We start from the raw sequence: 19,174 nt of genomic DNA on the forward strand, positions 1-19,174 counted from the left end.
TCCATTCCCTGTGGGATTTTTCCTTCCTTAGGCTCTAGGTCGTCTTACGCAAAGGCCAGCTTCTATAAATGGTACACTGTGCACCCTTTTAAGGCCCTCCCCAGCTTTCCACTCTGGTTTTCTTCTCGTGTTCTAACTGATTATCTGGACAAACTTTTGTGTAACGTCACTTAAGTTCTTTTGCTTCAGTTACAGAGTTTATCAGAATTGCTCTTCCAGATCCCTATTTGGGAGCTTTTATATGTTGGTTGTAAAAATTCATTCCTTATGACCAGGAGCTGACCTTTTAGAAATTACCCCCTTTGGGCGTTCTCGTCCTGATTCAGCGGAAATGAATCTGACTACTATCCATGAGGACACAGGTTCAATCCATGGCCTGGTTCAGTGGGTTAAGGATCCAGCGTTGCTGTGATCTGTGGTGTAGGTCGAAGACGAGGCTTGGATCTTGCGTGGCTGTGGCTGTGGCGTAGGCCAGAGGTTGCAGCTCTAATTGGACCCCTAGCCTGGGAACCTCCATGTGCCGTGGGTGTGGCCCTAAAAAGACAAAAAAAAAAAAAAAAAATTTCCCCTCTTGGAATCCACTAAAGGGATAGCTATAATCCTTCCTTTGATCAAGGACAGAAGTAACGCTTTTTTTTTCACACCAACCACCCTCTGCCCTCTCCCCCCTCCCCATGACAGGGACTCTGAGGTCAGAAAAGCTGGGTCCTGACTGTTCTGAGGACAGGGCTCCCTGCTCTTGACTTGCTCTCCCTGCCCTCCACAGCCCTTCTGGAGGATTTTAATTCTTCAGTGGAAACCACCTCTTAGTCCTTGAAAATATTCTTAGGTGGTTTTAAGTGTCTGACTAGTTTTGTTCAAATCCAGCTCAGATCTGAATGTCTAAGGAACGCAGTCTCTTGGATCTTAGATCTCTTCCTTTTGTTTTTTAGAAAATAGCTTTTATTGATTTTTTTTTCCTGTTACAAAGAGATTTATGATTCTTGTAAAAGATTTAAGAAATAGAAACAAGCAAAAAGAAGAAAATAAAAACCACCTCTAATTATTCAGTATTTCAGTATGTGCTATACCCTTCCAATGTATATTTTTTAATTAAAAAAATGAGAGCATACTGTATGTGCCATCTTGTTAGTTTTTTCTATTTTTTCCCTTTTGCTTTTATTTGACAGTGTTATTAAAATTTCCATTGTGTTAAATGTTTTCCTCCCAGTTACTTTAAAGGGTTGTATAGTATTCTTTTGAGCTGATGGACCATGCCATATTTAAGCAGTTTCCTACATTGAGGTCATTTCCTCCTTTTCTCTCTTATAAAGAATGCTGCTGAACATCCTTGGTTTTGGGGGGTTGTTATTGTTATTATTATTATTTTACTATTATTTTTTTTTTTTGTCGTGTGAAGCCCACACCCACGGCATATGGAGGTTCCTAGGCTAGAGGTTAAATCAGAGATACAGCTGCCAGCCTGCACCACAGCCACAGCCACAGCAGCTCAGGATCCAAGCCTCATCGGCGACCTACACCACAGCTCATGGCAACACCGGATCCTTAACCCACTGAGCGAAGCCAGGGATCGAACCTGAGTCCTCATGGATGCTAGTCGGGTTCGTTAACCACTGAGCCATGACAGGAACTCCTCCTTGGGTACTTCTTGATTTTATCCTTAGGATGCATTTCTAGTAGGGAATCACCTGGCCAAGGACACATTCTTCTTTTTTTTTTTTTTGGCCATGCCCATAGCACACAGAAGTTCCCAGGCCAGGGATTAAAACCTGAGCCACAATAGTGACAACACTGGATCGCTGACCCATTGAGCCACCAAAGTCTGAAGGCTCTGGATTTAGATGATTAAATTGGCCTCCAGAAATCTTGTATAGAATTTTTGGTTCCTTTTAGGTGAATATTAGTCTTATTCTTTTAGTAGGTTTTTATTTATTTATTTATTTATTTTTCTTTTGGTATTTTGTCCTTTTAGGGCTGCACTCACAGCATATGGACGTTCCCAGGCTAGGGGTCTAATCGGAACTGTAGCCACTGGCCTACACCACAGCCACAGCAACGCCAGATTTGAGGCATGTCTGTGACCTACACCACAGCTCATAGCAACACTGGATCCTTAACCCACTGAGTGAGGCCAGGGATCGAACCCAAAACCTCATGGTTCCTAGTCCGATTTGGTTCCACTGAGTCACAACAGGAACACCTAGTCTTGTTCTTTTAAAACCTGATTGTGTGTTTTAAAGACACCACTTTTCAGCTGTTTGACACATGTTTGTTCAGAGTGATTGGCCTGGGCAGTTCCCTTCGTGGCTCAGCGGAAACAAATCTGACTAGCATCCATGAGGACACAAGTTTGATCCCTGCCCTCACTCAGCGTTGCTGTGAGCTGTGGCGTAGGTCACAAATGCAGCTCGGATCTGGCGTTGCTGTGCCTGTGGTGTAGGTTGGCAGCTGTAGCTCCGATTTGACCCCTAGCCTGGGAACTTCCATATGCCTCAGGTGCAGCCTTCAAAAGACAAAAAAAAAGAGTGACTGGCCTGGGAAAGGCCTGAGAGACCGGAGGCACAGCTGACCTGGGACGAGAACCCCTCATCCTTTCCCCTTTGTTTGCAGTAGACAGGGGCTGTAGACTTGTCTTGTTTCCTCTGCCTGTGGGTCCCCAGGGCAACCTCAAGGGGGCCATGCTTAGGGTGCCTGGGGCAGCACTGCCTTTGAGGATTCCAGACTCTGTCAGGGAGCTTAGGCTGATCTTTCTTCCAAGAGGATGCTCATAAAACAAACATCCTGCCCTAAGTCCTTAGACCGAGGCTGGTCCTCCCCTTCTGGGTTGGTCTTTGTGGGGGTGGCACAGAGGATTTCCTGTGTAGGCCTCAGACCCTGCCCCCTGGGTCCTGCCCAGGGAAGTCAGTGCCTCTGCTCAGACCTTCAGCCTTTGCAGCCCCACTCCTCAGTCATCCCCTTTAGGGGGAGGTGGGCCAGGCAGGAGGGAGTTTGATGGAATTACCAAGGAAGGAACGTTTGCTGGGGCTAAATCGGGCCTTCCTGTTCCAGCCCCTGGCTCACTCTTCCTCCTTTTCTGTTTTCTTCCTCCTCCACACTATAAAGCACATTCTTTATGGTAACTTTTGAGGCCTCTGAGGACTGTCCCTTCTTCTTAGTTCCATCTTCCTCTTGGCTCCTAGTGACACCTAGGCTGGAGCCCGCCATCTGGACCTGGCCCTTCCTGCTCTTGCCCGGTACCCGCTCTGCTCTGGTTCCCAGGGCCTCATCCCTCCCCTGTCCAGGCAGCGCAGTCCCAGTCGAAGCCGGTTCCAGCCTGCCCTCCTTTCTCAGGCCGGGCAGGAAGGCCACAGGGGCTTGGGAAGGCCCAAGGCCCCCCCTTTCCTAAGACCCAGCGTGCCAGCTGCTGCCCATTGGGTTACAGAAAACACCACCACAAAACCCAGCCTCTAGGGGTGAGGGACGTTTCGGTTCCTATCAACTTGACGACCTGTGTGCTGGAAACAGGAGGCACAAGTTGGGAGAGGGCGGCTGGAGATTCCCCTGGGGTAGGCTTTGTTTAAAATTTAATATGCTCTTTCTTTCAACGCGTTAGTAAGGCTTCTATCTCCTTTGTCATTTTAGCCCCGCTATCTGTCTGCTGGATGAGATCTCTTATCTGCCCCGTCCTGCCTTTCTTCCCATCCTGCAGTCTCTGCCCCCTCCCTCATCTGAGACACAGTGTCACAGACCTCGTTCTGCAACCTTAGATTCCAGTGAAACTTGTCACCTGGCTTCTTAGCCAGTTAAGGATTGGAGGGAACCGGGGTCCACTTTTAATGCTGTTGGACCCACCAAAGGCACAAGAAGTGGGAGAGTTGGATCTGAGGGTGAGAGTCTTGGCTCTGGGTGGCCTGAGACACAGTGGGTTGTTTGCTCCCGTGTGCTGCTACTTCTGACCTGGCACCTTCCTGGCCTTGGCTCTGCAGGATAGAAAGTACATTAAACACAGAGACAGAGCTGCTCTTCTCCCCACAGGCAGGAGTGGGTCTGATGTCACTCCCAGAGCTCCTGTTTTGGCTCAGTGGTAATGAACCTGACTAGTACCCACGATTGATGCAGGTTCCATCCCTGGCCCTGTTCAGTGGGTTCAGGATTCAGTGTTGCCATGAGCTGTGGTGTAGGTCTCAAATGCAGCTTGGATTCTGCATTGCTGTGGCCGTGGTGTAGGCTGGCAACTGCAGCTCCTATTTGACCCCTTGCCTGGGAACTTCCATATGCTGCAGGTATGGCCCTAAAAAGACAGAAAAATAGGAGTTCCCGTCGTGGCGCAGTGGTTAACGAATCCGACTAGGAACCATGAGGTTGCGGGTTCGGTCCCTGCCCTTGCTCAGTGGGTTAACGATCCGGCGTTGCCGTGAGCTGTGGTGTAGGTTGCAGACGCGGCTCGGATCTCGTGTTGCTGTGGCTCTGGCGTAGGCCGGAGACTACAGCTCCGATTGGACCCCTAGCCTGGGAACCTCCATATGCCGCGGGAGCGGCCCAAGAAATAGCAAAAAGACAAAAAAATAAAAAAATAAAAATAAAAAGACAGAAAAATAATAAAATAAAATGTCACTCCCCATGGAAGTGGCCTCAGAGGCAAGGGGAAGACTTTACTTGAAGCCACACACTTGGGATCAGAGGAACCATGGTTTTCCATCCTGGCTTGTCACCTTCTAGCCCTGATGAGCCACAGACTCCCCAGCCAAGCCTTGGTTTCATGGCCTGTGAATGAGTTCATGAGCCTACTTTTCATCGGTACGCCCTGTGCTGTGTGACATGTGCTCATCATTGTCACCTGGGGACCACAGGGCTGAGAAGAGGGGAGAGCCCCACACCATCCTGGGTTCTCTTTTGTCTTACAAACCTCCCTCTGTCATCTCTGCATTCCTTCATTCACAGCAGACATTCACCCGCGAAACTCTGTGATATAAAGGGGACCGGCATAGTCTTTGTCCCTAGCAGGCCCTCAGCCAGAAGGGATATGGGATATGCAGACAAGAGCACAGAAAGTTCGCTCATTGGATTTGGGGAGAACGAGGAGGTGTGCAGGGAGGACTGCCTGGTGGAAGTGGTGTTTCGCTTAGTCTCAGCAGATGAGGGAAGCAGGGGCATTCCATTGGGGGACTAGAATATGCAAAGGCAGAAAGAACAGGTGCATACAAAGAGTCAGTGGTGGGAGTTCTCATCGTGGCTCAGCAGTAATGAACCCGACTAGTATCAGAACTAGGATGCGGGTTCAATCCCTGGCCTTGCTCAGTGGGGTAAGGATCTGGCGTTGCTGGGAGCTGTGGTGTAGGTCCAAGACAAGGCTCGGATCTGGTGTGGCTGTGGCTGTGGTGTAGGCCAGCAGCTGTAGCTCCAATTCAACCCCTGGCATGGGAACTTCCATATGCCGTGGGTGCAGCCCTAAAAAGCAAAAAAAGAAAAAGAAAGAGAGAGTGAGAAAGAAAGAAAATGAAGCCTCATTGGTGGTGCAGTGTGGATGAGAGGTGGGGTGTAGAGGAGGGGATGGTGGAGAACGGAGCTGGAGGGGCTGATCCGGGAATGTGTTCAAAGGCTTGGACTCCAGCCAGAGGCCTGGGGAGCCCCCATTGGGTCTGAGCAAAGAAGGAACAGGACAGACACTCTGACATAAGCCAGGGCACGTGGGGCTTTGTTGTTATTCCATGTCTGGAATCCCCTCGGAAGTGCCGATGTGAGGGTTGTGACACTCCTCAGAGGAATCAGTTTAGGGCTTTTGCTTGAATTCCATCTCATTTCACCAAAAATTTTAGCTCTGTGCCAGCTGTTTACAGATAGTTTACAAAACATGTTTTCTGTGTTTGGTTCTGTTTCTTGAAACTCACAAGAAATAACCCTAAAGTAAAAATTTTCCACCAGAAAATTTTTTTGGTTTTGTTTTTGTTTTTTTTTTCTTTTTAGGGCTTCACCTGCAGCATATGGAAGTTCCCAGCAGGGGGGGCCTAGGGGTCCAGTCAGAGCTACAGCTGCCAGCCTATACCACAGCCACAGCAACACGGGATCAGAGCTGTGTCTGCAACCTACACCACAGATCATGGCAACACCGGATCCTTAACCCACTGAGCAAGGCCAGGGATCGAACCCGTATCCTCATGGATCCTAGTTGGATTCGTTAACCTCTGAGCCACAACGGGAACTCCCCAGAGTGTATTCTTGACGAGTATTCATAGTTATTGACCTGGGAATGCGGGGAGGTCTTCTGAAACGTTGTGGGAGTGCATGAGTTCTTCAGACGGGGTCTCCCCAGTCCCCAGCAAGGGAAGGGGAAGGAGAAGCAGAGTTTGTTGAGCACCTGCTCAGGGCCAGGCACTGGGCTAGACTCTGAATTCAGTGACTTGGCCAGAAACAGCATTTGAAACCCATTTATAGGCAGAGAAACTGAGGTTCATGAAGGCGGCCACTCTCCCAACGCCATGCACCGGTAAGGGATGGTGCTAGGATTTGAACCCGGGTGTGACTGAATCCAAAGTTGACACTCCAGCCCCTGAAGCACTCCGCCACCTAAATCCCAAGACACACCAGAAAAGTAAAGCAGGAGATGCACGCGTGGGTCAGCTGAGCCACTGGAGAGCCTGTTAATTTCTAAGTAAAAATTAGAGCTAAAACACTTGCTCACTCCTGTTCTCCCTCAGCTAGTTCTGGGGGCTGACACCCTGAGGAGCGTTCTTCTAAAGGGCAGTGGCTGCAAGCTCTGGGCTGCATTCTGATTTGGGCAGTTCAGTCCAGTGTGTAGACACTGCATGGAGCAGAGGGTAGGAAGTTGGTGCCTGTAAGTGGCCTCAGGTTGTAACATAGACACACTTGAAGGTCACTGCTTAAAACAAACAGGATGGGAGACAGAACTCTGCCTGGGCAGAGGAAGCCATGGGGGTGGGGGCAGGAGGCAAGGTTTATCAAGAAAGAGACAAGAGGCACTCCCAGGACAAGCCACTCCTCTCAGGAGCTGGCACATGCCAGCATCGCTTTGCCCATTTGTGCACTTCCTCTGCCATCTTGGCCATTTTCATATACTTCCTATGGGTCAGAAGGCCCTTTGCTGACTTTCTAAGAGTCTGCAGACCCCCCCACCAGGCTGGGCTGGGGCTCCATGGGAGCCCGTTGAGACATCTGAAGGCCCACGTGTCCCCTTCCTGCCTCTTCTCTGCCATGTCTTCCAGCAGAGGTCTTGGGTGAGCGAGGTTGGAGGGCAGAGAAACAGCACAAAGACCCCAGTGTGAGAGGCTGCTGGTAATGATGATAACTTCAGGGCCACTGTGGCTATGTGCTGCCTTCGCTGCTCACGTGCTTGGGAAATGCTTCAGAAACGATGCGTCTCCCCAGGAGCCGCCTGGAACCACCTCTTCTCTCTTTCTCATACTTTCTCATTCCCTCCCGCCTCTCCTAGAGCTTCTGTCCCTGTTTTCTTCTCAGTCACAGAACAGACTTCTAGACCTCTCTGGAGTTTTCAGTCCCGGCTGCTGAGTAGGCAGCTTATGGGACATTGCAGGAGTTGGGCGAACAGCCACTTCATCCATTTCCAGGGGCCAGAGCGCCTCTGAATCCACATGGGCTCAGCAGTTGACCTTGGGTTGAAAATGGAGTTTTTTGAGTGGGCCTCAGAGATGTTGAGGTAGAAAGGAGATAAAAGCTTGCACACGCCAGTTACAGTAGTCATATATCACTGTTTTTCCCTTTGAATTAAAACTCCCCCTTGACAGTGATGGGGGACAGTCTTTGAGAGTGAGGAGCATGGAAATAGTGATCCTCAGTGCCCCTGTGAGTGAATCTCTTCCTGCAGGGGGCCATCCACAGCCAGGGAACTGGCTTCTTCGAAGAGCCACCATCCTCAGGTGTTGACGCTGTTTGGGGTCCAAATCCAGTTATTCCTTAAGTTCTGCCTGATGATGTCTTAACTCTCTAACCGGGAGAACTTTCCAAAGATAAAGCTCAGAACAGAGTTTCTGTTATCAAACGTTTAGAGAAATCCTACTATTAAAATGGTAAATCTTGGAGTTCCCATCATGGCTCAGCAGTAACGAACCCGACTGCTATCCACGAGGAGGGGTATTTGATCCCTGGCCTCACTCAGTGGGTTAAGGATCCGGCGTTGCCTCAAGCTGTGGTGTAGGTCACAGACATGGCTCGGATCTGGCATGGCTGTGGTGTAGGCTGGCAGCTGCAGCTCTGATTCAACTCCTAGCCCTAAACTTCCGTATGCCGTGGGTGTAGCCCTTAAAAAAAAAAAAAAAAAAGTAAATCTTACACCTGCATAGAAAAATTGAAAATATAGAAAATTGTAAAGGTAATAAAATTGGCCATGATCTCACCAATTAGAAATTACTAGGAGTTCCCGTCGTGGCTCAGTGATTAACAAATCCGACTAAGAACCATAAGGTTGCGGGTTCCATCCCTGGCCTTGATCGGTGGGTTGAGGATCTGGCGTTGCCGTGAGCTGTGGTGTGGGTCACAGACGCGGCTCGGATCCCGCGTTGCTGTGGCTCTGGCGTAGGCCGGTGGCTACAGCTCCGATTGGACCCCTAGCCTGGGAACCTCCATATGCTGCGGAAGCAGCCCAAGAAATGGCAAAAAGACCAAAAAAAAAAAAAAAAAAAAAAAAAGAAAGAAAGAAAAGAAAAAGAAATTACCAACACTGTTTAGTACCTTTATATATTTCTTCACAGGCTTTTTCCATGTACATAGGTAATAAATATATTGTATTTTAAACTGGTTACAGGAGTTCCCTGGTGGCTTATTAGCAGGTTAAGGATCTGGTGTTGTCATTGCTGTGACTTGGGTCACTGTTATGGCACAGGTTCAGTCTCTGGCCTGGGAAATTTGCTGCTGTGGGTGCCTCCAATGGGGGGTGGGGTGGGGGAGGGGAAGGAGAGAGAGATTAACTGGTTACAAGCACACTGAACTTCATATCCTTTTTCATTTGACAAAACATCATGGCAAGCAAAAACTTTTTAAAAGCACTTGGGCTTTGCAAGCGAGCATATGCTCTGCAAATATTTCTGTCAGCCACCAGTAACCAACTGTAAGAACTCACGGTCTACCCAAAACAGACTTCGTGCCAGTCAGAGTCCTTTGATCACCACGTAGTAAACCTCGCCAAAAGAGTATAGATCGAAACAGAGCAGAACTGAAACCTAACCACTTGAAGAAATTTAAAACACTCTCCTAGCTTGCTGCTGGGTCAAGGAAGAATTAAAGAACATAGTGACAAGTATTTAGAAAGCATTGAAAATCAGAGTGCCACCTAACCAGACCTACGGGCGACAGCTGGCACTGTTCTCATAGCCTTAAATGTTTTTATCATTAAAAAAAGGGAGAAAGGGAATAAACCAAGCATTCAGCCTGAGATCTTAGGAGCAGAAAAGAATAACAAACAGCCCCTAAGGAAAGTGGGAAGAAAAAATAGTAAAGATAAAGGCAGAAATAAATGAGTTATAAAATAGGAACACAGTGAAATTAGCGAGTATATCCACAAGCTGGTTCTGTTTTTAAACAAAGGGCAAAATGGACTAACCTTTGGCAAATCTATTTGGAAAATAGAAGAAAGAAAAGAAAAAAAGAATAGGAATGAGAAAAGGTACATCGCAACAGATAGAGAGGTTTTAAAAAACAAAAATATATGCTCAATAGGCTTTACTTTAGAAATGTCAATGAAATGAGTGCTGTTCTGAAAATGTGTATGTTGGTATTTGAGAAAAAATTTGCAATCGTTATCATAACCCTGCCCCCTCTACCCAAAGAAGACCCCCAGTCCCAAATGTTTTTGCTAGGTAATTGTTTCAAATTTGATAACACTGATAGTGTTAAGCTATCCCACGGCTTAGCAAAAGATGGGGACTCTTCAGTTCATTCCGCAAAACAAAAGAAGCCCGATGTTAAACATGGCAAAGAGACCACATTAAGGAATGAAAATGCTGTGTTGGAAATAGAATTCAATAATATACTAAACAAGTCATCCGCCATAACCCAGTGTGGAGTAAAAGGGGGAGAATTGTCGATATTAGGAAAGCTTAATATAGTAACTGCATCATGCTAATGGGTTAAAGAAGTAAAATTAGATTGATTTCTATATATGCAGGGGGACAATTGATTAAAATCGAACAACCATTTCTAAATAATCAATACACCAAAAAAGGAATAGAAGGGGGCGTTCTTAGTTGGATTAAGGATTTCTATCTCAGAAGTACTCATTGTGGCTCAGTGGGTTACCAACCCACCTAGTATCCATGCGAATGTAGTTCGAGCCCTGGCCTCGCTCAGTGGGTGAAGGATCCACCATTGCTGTGAGCTGTGGTGTAGGTCACAGATGAGGCTTGGATCCCAAGTTGCTGTGGCTGTGGCATAGGCTGGGATTTGGCCCCCGCCCCAGCCTGGGAACCTCCATATGCCGCAGATGTGGCCCTAGTGGGGGACAAAAAAGAAAGCTCATAGAGGAGCTCCCACTGTGGCACATCGGGATTGGCAGCCACTTGGGAGTGCTGGACGCAGGTTCGATCCCCAGCCCAGCACAGTGGGTTAAGGATCCAGCATTGCTGTAACTGCAGCTTAGTTTGCAACTCAGCTTGGCTCTGATCCCTGACCCAGGAGCTCCATATGACCCAGGGTGGCCAAAATAAATAATAAAATGCTAATCAACATAATCCTAAACCAGAAATATAGAGCAGTATTATACATAACAGTACATAACAGTATGTATAGTTTATCCCAAATCCTGGGCTGGGGGTTGATTTCTAAAATTTAAAAATAAAAAAGTCATAAAAAGTTTCAACAAATTTGTGAGTTTCCATTGGGACTCAGCAGGTTAAGAACCTGGCATAGTGTCCATGCGCATGCAGGTTTGATTTCTGGCCTCCCTCAGTGGATTGAGGATCCAGCATTGCCACAAGCTGTGGCATAGGTCACAGATGTGGCTCGGATCTGGCCTTGTTGTGGCTGTGGTGTAGGCCGCGAGCTGTAGCTCTGATTCAACCGCTACCCTGTAAACCTCCATATGACTCAAATGGGGCCTTAAAAAACAAAAAAAACCAGATTTACTACATTTTAAAAATTGTAACTGCTGTGTAAAGTCTACAAAATAATTGAGAGCTGGAGGGAAAAGATCAACTCATAACACACTTTTAAAGGGTTAATCATTTAATTCTACCAAGAACCTATACACAATTCTTTTTTGGCTGCACCCACAGCATGCAGAAATTCCCAGGCCAGAAATCGAACATGCACCATAGGAGCGACACAAACTGCAGCAGTGACAACCCTGGTTCCTTTATCTGGCTGAGCCAACAGGAAAACTCCTAAACATACTGGTTTTTGGGGGGCTTTTTTTGTCTTTTTTGTCTTTTCTAGGGCCATACCCTCGGCCTATGGAGGTTCCCAGGCTAGGGGTCGAATTGGAGCTGTAGCCGCCGGCCTACACCAGAGCCACAGCAACCCAGGATCCGAGCTGCGTCTGCGGCCTACACCACAGCTCACAGCAACACAGGATCAACCCACTGAGCAAGGCCAGGGATCAAACCTGCAACCTCATGGTTCCTAGTCAGATTTGTTAACCACTGAGCCATGACAGGAACTCCTAAACATACTGGTTTTAAAACTCAAGATTTCAACTTGAAGACAAAGTAAACTATGTGATTAATCACATAAATATCCAACCTAAAGAAATGCCCGATGGTATGCTCCACGAGGTCAGAGAAGGTCACCTCGCTGTGTGACAGATACAGTGTCGAATTAATATTTGTGGGACAAATCAATGCAACACAAATTCTAAAGTATGACACCATTTTTTACCTTTTCAATTAACAAGAGCTTCTTTTTTTCAAGGTTTTCATATGAAAAATTTCAAATATAGGAGTTCCCGTTGTGGTGAAGGGGAAACAAATCCAACTAGTAACCATGAGGTTGCGGGTTCCATCCCTGGCTTCGATCAGTGGGTTAAAGATCTGGCGTTGCTGTGAGCTGTGGTGTAGGTCGAAGACAAGGTTCGGAACTGGTGTGGCTGTGGTGTAGGTGGAAGACAAGGCTTGAATCTGGTGTGGCATAGGCCAACAGCTGTAGCTCCGATTCAACCCCTGGCCTGGGAACCTCCATATGCTGTGGATGTGGCCCTAAAAAGCAAAAAAAAAAAAAAGAAAAGAAAGAAAGAGAGAAATTTCAGGGAGTTCCTGTCGTGGCTCAATGGTTAATGAATCCGACTAGGAACCATGAGGTTGCAGGTTCAATCCCTGCCCTTGCTCAGTGGGTTAAGGATCCGGCATTGCCGTGGGCTGTGGTGTAGGTCGCAGATGCGGCTCAGATCTGGCATGGCTGTGGCTGTGGTGTAGGCCAGTGGCTACAGCTCCGATTAGACCCCTAGCCTGGGAACATCCATATGCCGCAGATGTGGCCCTAAAGAGCCAAAAAAAAGAAAAAAATTTCAAATATATTGAAAAGTCGGAAAAATAGTACAGTAAACACTCCTACGCCCAAGGATAGAACAGATATGAACATTTCCATGTTTGCTTCGTCTGTACATGCATGTTTTTTTTCATGAACCACTTTTAAGTAAGCTACAGAGCACATATCATTTCTCCCCTGAATACCTGAGCAGGCAAATGCTAAATCTCCCATAATTGAGCAGTCTGTGTGGAGGGTTTGGGAAGCTGCCACACCGTGCTCTGAGGGTGTCTGCAGCTTGCCCTAGTCCTTGCTTGACAAGGCAGGAAGGAGTCATTGTCACGCCCTTGTGATATGTAAGAGAAAAGAAGGCATACATTCATCGAGTGTCAGACCCCTGGCTGGGTTTTTACTAGTGGTCTCTGTTACAGCCTCTCCACAGCTGTGTGTTGGAGGTGTTATGCCCATTTGGGGAGGAAGTTGAAGTTCAGAGAGGTTAAGTAACTGGCCCAAGTTCATGCAGTGGCATTCAATCCAGGTCCATCTGACACCATCAAATTGCACATTTGTCTCTTCCCTCTGTCTCCTCTCTGCGTGAAGGCGTTTTGTGGGCAGTGTGGGCAAACTGGAGGCACCTGAATGTCCTTCACTGTAAGAACGAACCAGCAGTTCGTGATCTGTGCACTCTGGTGAATGGTCTGCATTTGTGAACGTGGATTGTTGATTATGAGCGTGCAACATGGGAACTTGTCTGTCGTCCAGGGAAGAGAAGCAGGACACCAGATTGTATGCATCATGTTCAAAACCATGTGAAACCCACATGCTTGAAGAGGACTGGGAGGAAATATGCAAAAAGTGGTTGAGTTAGGATGAGAAGGAATATTAATTTTTTTTCCATCTTTTTCAAACTCTTTGCAATGGGTGGTTTTTGTTAATTTTATGATAGAAATTTTTAATCAAAAATAATTTATACCCACTTTTTCATTTCGGAAACTCATGGCAGGGGAAAGCTCTGCTCTGTTTATTGCCATTCTTTTATTTTCCGGTACCCAGCCCTGTGCCTGGCATACTGTGGACATAATAAGTGTTCTGGATGAGTGCCCACTGGGAAACCTCCCAGAGGGGCTCAGCCCAGCAGCATGTTTGCAGAGAACTTCTGCCAGCCAGCTGGTCTCCCCAAGAGCAAGCACAAGCCAGGTGTGAGTCATGGGGTGGGACATTTGCAGGGTGGTGAGCTCTCCTGGTCCAAAGGGAAAGTCTTCACCGGAGTGCAGGGACCATTCTGGCCACTTAGCATCACCAGGGCATCTAGTGCTCATAAGAGCCATCTGGAATAAAGAAACTCCAGCTCACATGGACACAGATTTTATGTCATTCTTGGACTTCCAAAATTGATAGTGATTATATGATTATATGAACAGTTATTTATGAAGTGCTTACTAGAGGCCAGGCTAATTGCACTTACAAGCCATTCCCTGATTACATTTTCTTTTCTTTTCTTTCTTTCTTTCTTTTTTGTTGTTGTTGTTGTTGTTGTTTTTAGGGTCAAACCTGTAGCATGTGGAAGTTCCCAGGCTAGGGGTCAAATCGGAGCCCACAGCCACAGAAACACCAGATCCAAGCCACATCTGTGACCTACACCACAGCTCAGGGCAACATCAGATCCCCACCCACTGAGTGGGCCAGGGATTGAACCCGCATCCTCATGGATTCTCATCGGATTCATTTCCACTGAGCCACACCAGGCACTCCCTTCATTTCATTTTCATAAACAACCATGAGAATTAGCAAGTATTATCTCCATTTTACGGATTAGGAAACCGAGGCACAAAAGAAAGAGGCATGAGTTCCAGGGCAAGTCTTGGTTTGGCCAAGAACTTGCCTTTCAACAAATCACAAACCTTCTTGGCTTTAATTTCCTGGTCTATGAACAACAGCTGACACTAGTTGAGTGTGTGCTGTGTGCTAGGCCCACCTAAGTGGAGAATATGAGACTGGATTTATTCCACAGGTCTCTATGCTGGGGCTTTACATAGCCCTTGCCCCAGTGGAATCAACCCTAGTTTTGTTTTGGTTTTGTTTCAGCTTGTAGGTCTTTCCTAAGAGCAAATCTTTTGAGCCCCTGGTCACACTCCATCACCCCTGCTTCTTTTTTTTTTTTTTTTTTTTTTTTAATTTACTCAATGAATTTATTACATTTGTAGTTGTACAATGATCATCACAATCCAATTTTATAGGATTTCCATCCCACAACCCCAGCACATTCCCCCCACCCCCCAAACTGTCTCCTTTGGAGACCATAAGTTTTTCAAAGCATCACTCCTGCTTCTTAGGCAGAAGGGCTTCTTCCGTGGCCACACCATTTGTTAATCCCTGCTGGAGAGCTTGTTAAAATGCAGTTCCCCATGTCTAGCCCCTAAGCAGGACCCAAGGATCTGCATCTTAACATACCTTCAGGTGGTTCCTAGGTGCCAGTCTTATTATGGCCAGGAGTGATTTGCAGTGGCCTTTCTCTTCTGAGATTAAACCTACAAATGCTTGGGTTGGTGTAAACTAAACCACATTTGCATCTGGAGGAACCCAGCAGAGCTACGAACGTGGTTAGGGATTGCAAATTTTGTATTCTGTATGGAGCACTTGTGAATTTCTCATTGACTGAACATTCTCTTCACCCCTCAGCTCCACGGACCTCAGCAGGTCACGTGTAGTTGAATGTAAATTCCAAGAACACTTAAGAAACTTAAATGTATTATTTTCTATTTTTAAGAGAGAGGAGAAGCAGGCGAGATGACTGGGGAAAAATCAAAGGCCTCAAAAAAGTGGCGATTAAGAACTCATGTTTGAAATATTAAGAAAGGACAAACTTGAGGCTCTCTTACCTACGAGTAGAATTTTCACCTAAGAGGAAAGATATACATCTGAATTGAAAATTCTTAAATTTTAAACACTATTGTACATTCTTAGGCCAGTGCCACCCAAAAAGACAGGCCATGGACTGATGCTGGTCTGCACTGTGTTACCCAGCCAGGAGAAACTGACAATGAAGCTTAGAAACTTTTATAGTTTAATGTTGCCGTGACGACATCAAGTGGATGATTGACATTTGCATCTTGAACGGGGTGTGGACCGGGAGCGGGCATCACTTGACCTCATGTGGCAGGTTGTGGGACCAGGAGGTGCCAGTTAGTGTTTGTTCTTCCAGGAATTCCAATAAAATTGATTCCTCCAATGCAGAAAGTTTGAGAAGCACTGAGGGTTTTTATTTTATTTTATTTTTATGTCTCTTTAGGGCCGCAGTCCTGGCTGCTAGTTGCCAGGCTAGGGGTCGAATCAAAACTATTGCTCCAATTGCAAGAGTTCCCGTCATGGCACAGTGGTTAACGAATCTGACTGGGAGCCATGAGGTTGCGGGTTAAATCCCTGGCCTTGCTCAGTGGGTTGAGGATCCAGCGTTGCCATGAGCTCTGGTGTGGGTTGCAGGCATGGCTCACATCCCGCGCGTTGCTGTGGCTCTGGCGTAGGCTCCACTTGGACCCCTAGCCTGGGACCCTCCATGTGCCTCGGGAGCAGCCCTAGAAAAGGCAAAAAGGCAAAAAAACCCCACAAAACACTGCTGCTCCAATTGCAGACACAGCAGTTTGGGATCCGAGCCATGTCTGCATCCTACACCACAGCTCACAGCAACGCCAGATCCTTAACCCACTGAGTGAGGCCAGGGATCGAACCTGCGTCCTCATGGATACTAGTCACGTTTGTTACCACTGCGCCATCACAGGAACTCCTGCTTTGTTTTGTTTTTGTTTTTTGGCTTCTCGTGCTGCTTGTGGAAGTTCCTGGGTCAGGGATTGAACCTGCACCACAGCAGTGACAACATGAGATCCTTAACGTCTAGGCCACCAGGGAACCCCAAAGTGTGCTCTTAAGTTGCAGAAGTAGGAGTTGGGGGAGAGGTTGAAGAATGCTCGCCCCCCTCCTTCCACATCCCTGCAGGCCAGTTCATGCAGGAGGGGGTCCCCTGCCCTACCTGCTGGCCTCTGTTTTGATCCTTCTTGTGCCAGAGGATTCCTTTGTCGAAACCCCAGTCATGGAGCCTGTGGGAGAAATTTGTTGGTCCAGGTGGAGTGCGGTAGCTTAGGAGACATCCTTCAGGGTCCTACAGGGAGGGTCTGGCCTTGGAAACACAGGCACCGCTGGTTGCGACCTCAGTCCTCTTGCTTTACTTTGCACCTCAGAGTTTAGAAAACAAGGAATCAGAGTCCCTCCTGGAAAGGTTTTCGTGCGAGACTGAGATGCAGTAACACGCATAAGGGGCTCCACACACTGTCTACACTCAGGAGAGGGAGGGTGCTTTGTGTGGTTTTGCCTACATTATTTGAAAAAATGGTTGCATTGTGGGTCTTCAGGAAGTCACCAGCTGCCCTCCCTGTCTCCGAATTCCTGTGTGTGTGTGTGTTTTATGTGCTCTTGGTGGTGGTGGTGGTGGTGGTGTTGTCAGGAAACAACCATCAGTTTCCTGCTGATTAATTCAGTTCCCGGCCTGGCCCCCTGCCTCCCCGGCTCACTCTCCTGGCCCCTCCTGAGAGGCCTGCCTGCCCTCATGCTGCCCTTGGCCCGGACACCCTTCAGGCCTGCTGAGCTTGGCTTTGTCCCGGCTGTGGGCAGGCATCCAGCTGCCTCTGGTTTTGCCTGCAAGTGTGTTTCCTTTGCACACCTGGCACCTGTGGGGCTCAGGCCTCTTCCAAATTAGCCCCTAGGTTGAGCCTAAGAGGTTTTGATTATCTGAACTGCAAGCCCTTGGAAATGATGCTGTTGGGGGCCTCAGGAAGGACCGGAGGCTGGGGCAGCAGACCCCAAGATCTTCCTGCTGGTGGGAGGGGAGTCTGCAGTGCCTCTGCCTTTGGGCCACAGAGGGGAGAGCTGGCAGTGGGAGAGGCCAGTATAGTGTTGGGATTTCGAAGGGCCCTACTGCACCTTGGTCCTTGAGTGAAGGGCCAGAGGAGAAGGGGAGCAGTGCTAAGGGAGAGGCCTGGGCTTGGCACAGGCCCATGGCCATGGTGTTGGGCTGGGTCTCTCTCAGCGTTTTACTTGGAGACTTGGTGACCCCACAGGGGCCTTGTGAATAATGTAGGAGCTACAACAGGAGGCATGGTCTTGGTCCCAAACACCCCAGGTGGCATCTCCGCTCTCAGTGGAGGATCGGGATCCTTGGGGAAGTGGGTCCTAATGCCTCCCTGGCCGGCAAGAGCCGACGGTAGAAGTCGGGTCTCCCAGGACTGGGTAGGTTTTGTCAGGCTGGCTCTAGGGCCTCAGCAGGGCCCTGCTTTCTGTGCTGGGGGAAGAGGTCAGGACCACCTTGTGCCTGATGTGTGGCGGCCACTCACAGCTTCTTGAATGATCCACACACACAGGCATAGCCCCTCGCACGTTTCATCAGGCTGTTCAGCTGGCGTGGGAAGCTCTGTCCTTACAGTTGCCTGGTGGCTGAGTCAACAGCGCTGGGGCGCGTATTTGGTTAGCAAACAGGGAGCAGCAGTCAGAGCAGGTTCCCTACCTTCCTGCTCCTGCCTTTCTAGCAACACATCCTCTGGAAAGGTCAGTCAGGACCAGTTTTGAAATCCACGTGGGGCCTGGAGCAAAATGGAAATTCGGGCCCCTGTTTGCAGATGAGTAGAGGAGTCCCTGTTGTGGCTCAGCAGGTTAAGAACCAACTAATATCCATGAGGACGTGGGTTCGATCCCTGGCCTCTCTCAGTGGGTTAAGGATCTGGTGTTGCCATGAGCTGTGGTGTAGGTCGCAGACGCAGCTCAGATCTCATGTTGCTGTGGTTGTGGTGTAAGCCGGCAGCTGCAACTCCTATTCAACCCCTAGCGTGGGAACTTCCATATGCCGAGAATGCAGCCCTAAAACGACAAAACAGAAAGAAAGAAATGAGTCGGAATTGCTGGATGACCACAGGTGAGAGCTTGATGCCTGGGGCCCCAAGGGGCAGCCCCCCGCCACCACCCAGGCTAGCATTGCCCAGCCTTGTGAACTTATAAGGGAAGGCTTCGAGGGTGGCAACACTGGGCTTCGCATCAGGACAGGAGGGACTTCACTTCCACACCAGCTGCGAGTGCTGAGACCCACCATCCCTGCTCTGTCCCACGGGCCACTTTTCTCAAGGGTTAGTGTGACTCCCGCCTCAGCTTCTCCTTTCTGTTCCTCCCCGCCCTGGTGCCCTGGTTCTCCGTAACCTCAGGAAGCTCGGAGACCCCCCCAATCCCTCCTTCTTCCCTCCCCCCGCATCCTGGCCTCCCGCCCCTCCCTCCACCTCTGTTACCCCCTTCCTCTCTCCATTGCTTTTATCTGGGAAAACCTTTCCCGTGTTTGCTTGTAACATTTTCCACCCATTCATCTGGTGCCCTTTGATTTTTCCTGCCTGTTTGATGGGCACGAGGGAGGGTGCTTCTTGGGTTGCCATAGCCTCTCTCTGCAGTGGCCCCAGTGAGCACCTTTCTCCACCAAGGGATGAGGGATGCCCCTTTGGCGGGCTCTGGTTCTGTCCAGATGGTCTCTACCCACCGGGAGCCTGGGGTGAATCCTCATTGTTAGCCTTCCTCACTCCCCGCCTCCACCCCGTGTTCAGCTGCCAGCCCTACTGGCCATGGTGGAAAGAAAGCCTGCTCCTTTCTCCCTGGTGATACCCATGAGCCCAGGGGATGGGCCTGGCCCCCAAAGCAGCAGGGAACTTCCATGCAGGCCTGGAGCTGGGGGGTGGAGTGCTGAAGG

At 48.6% G+C, this 19,174-nt stretch overlaps 1 protein-coding gene across 16 annotated transcripts in view; it reads left to right on the forward strand.

Moving 5' to 3' along the window:
* The window catches only part of ZNF710 (zinc finger protein 710), a 79,119-nt gene that overhangs the window by 18,366 nt on the left and 41,579 nt on the right, over positions 1–19,174 (forward strand). The window contains exons 1-2 of one of the 16 annotated variants that reach the window (XM_084968647.1): positions 13,977–14,035; positions 18,186–18,361. The exons of 13 other annotated variants lie outside the window; for them this stretch is intronic. Coding sequence is in view for 1 of the 3 variants with exons in the window: in XM_084968636.1 (XP_084824762.1) it covers positions 18,181–18,361 (181 nt within the window). In the remaining 2 variants the exon portion in view is untranslated. Of the gene's footprint in view, positions 1–13,976; positions 14,036–14,556; positions 18,362–19,174 lie in introns of those variants that run through there. 2 more of the 16 variants (XM_084968636.1, XM_084968646.1) reach the window with 2 other exon arrangements.

Source organism: Sus scrofa, chromosome 7, assembly GCF_054392235.1.
Source record: "Sus scrofa isolate SSC_HxYL_T2T_F1_AM1 chromosome 7, Sscrofa_HxYL_maternal_Yorkshire_Landrace_v2.0, whole genome shotgun sequence".
NCBI lineage: Eukaryota > Metazoa > Chordata > Mammalia > Artiodactyla > Suidae > Sus > Sus scrofa.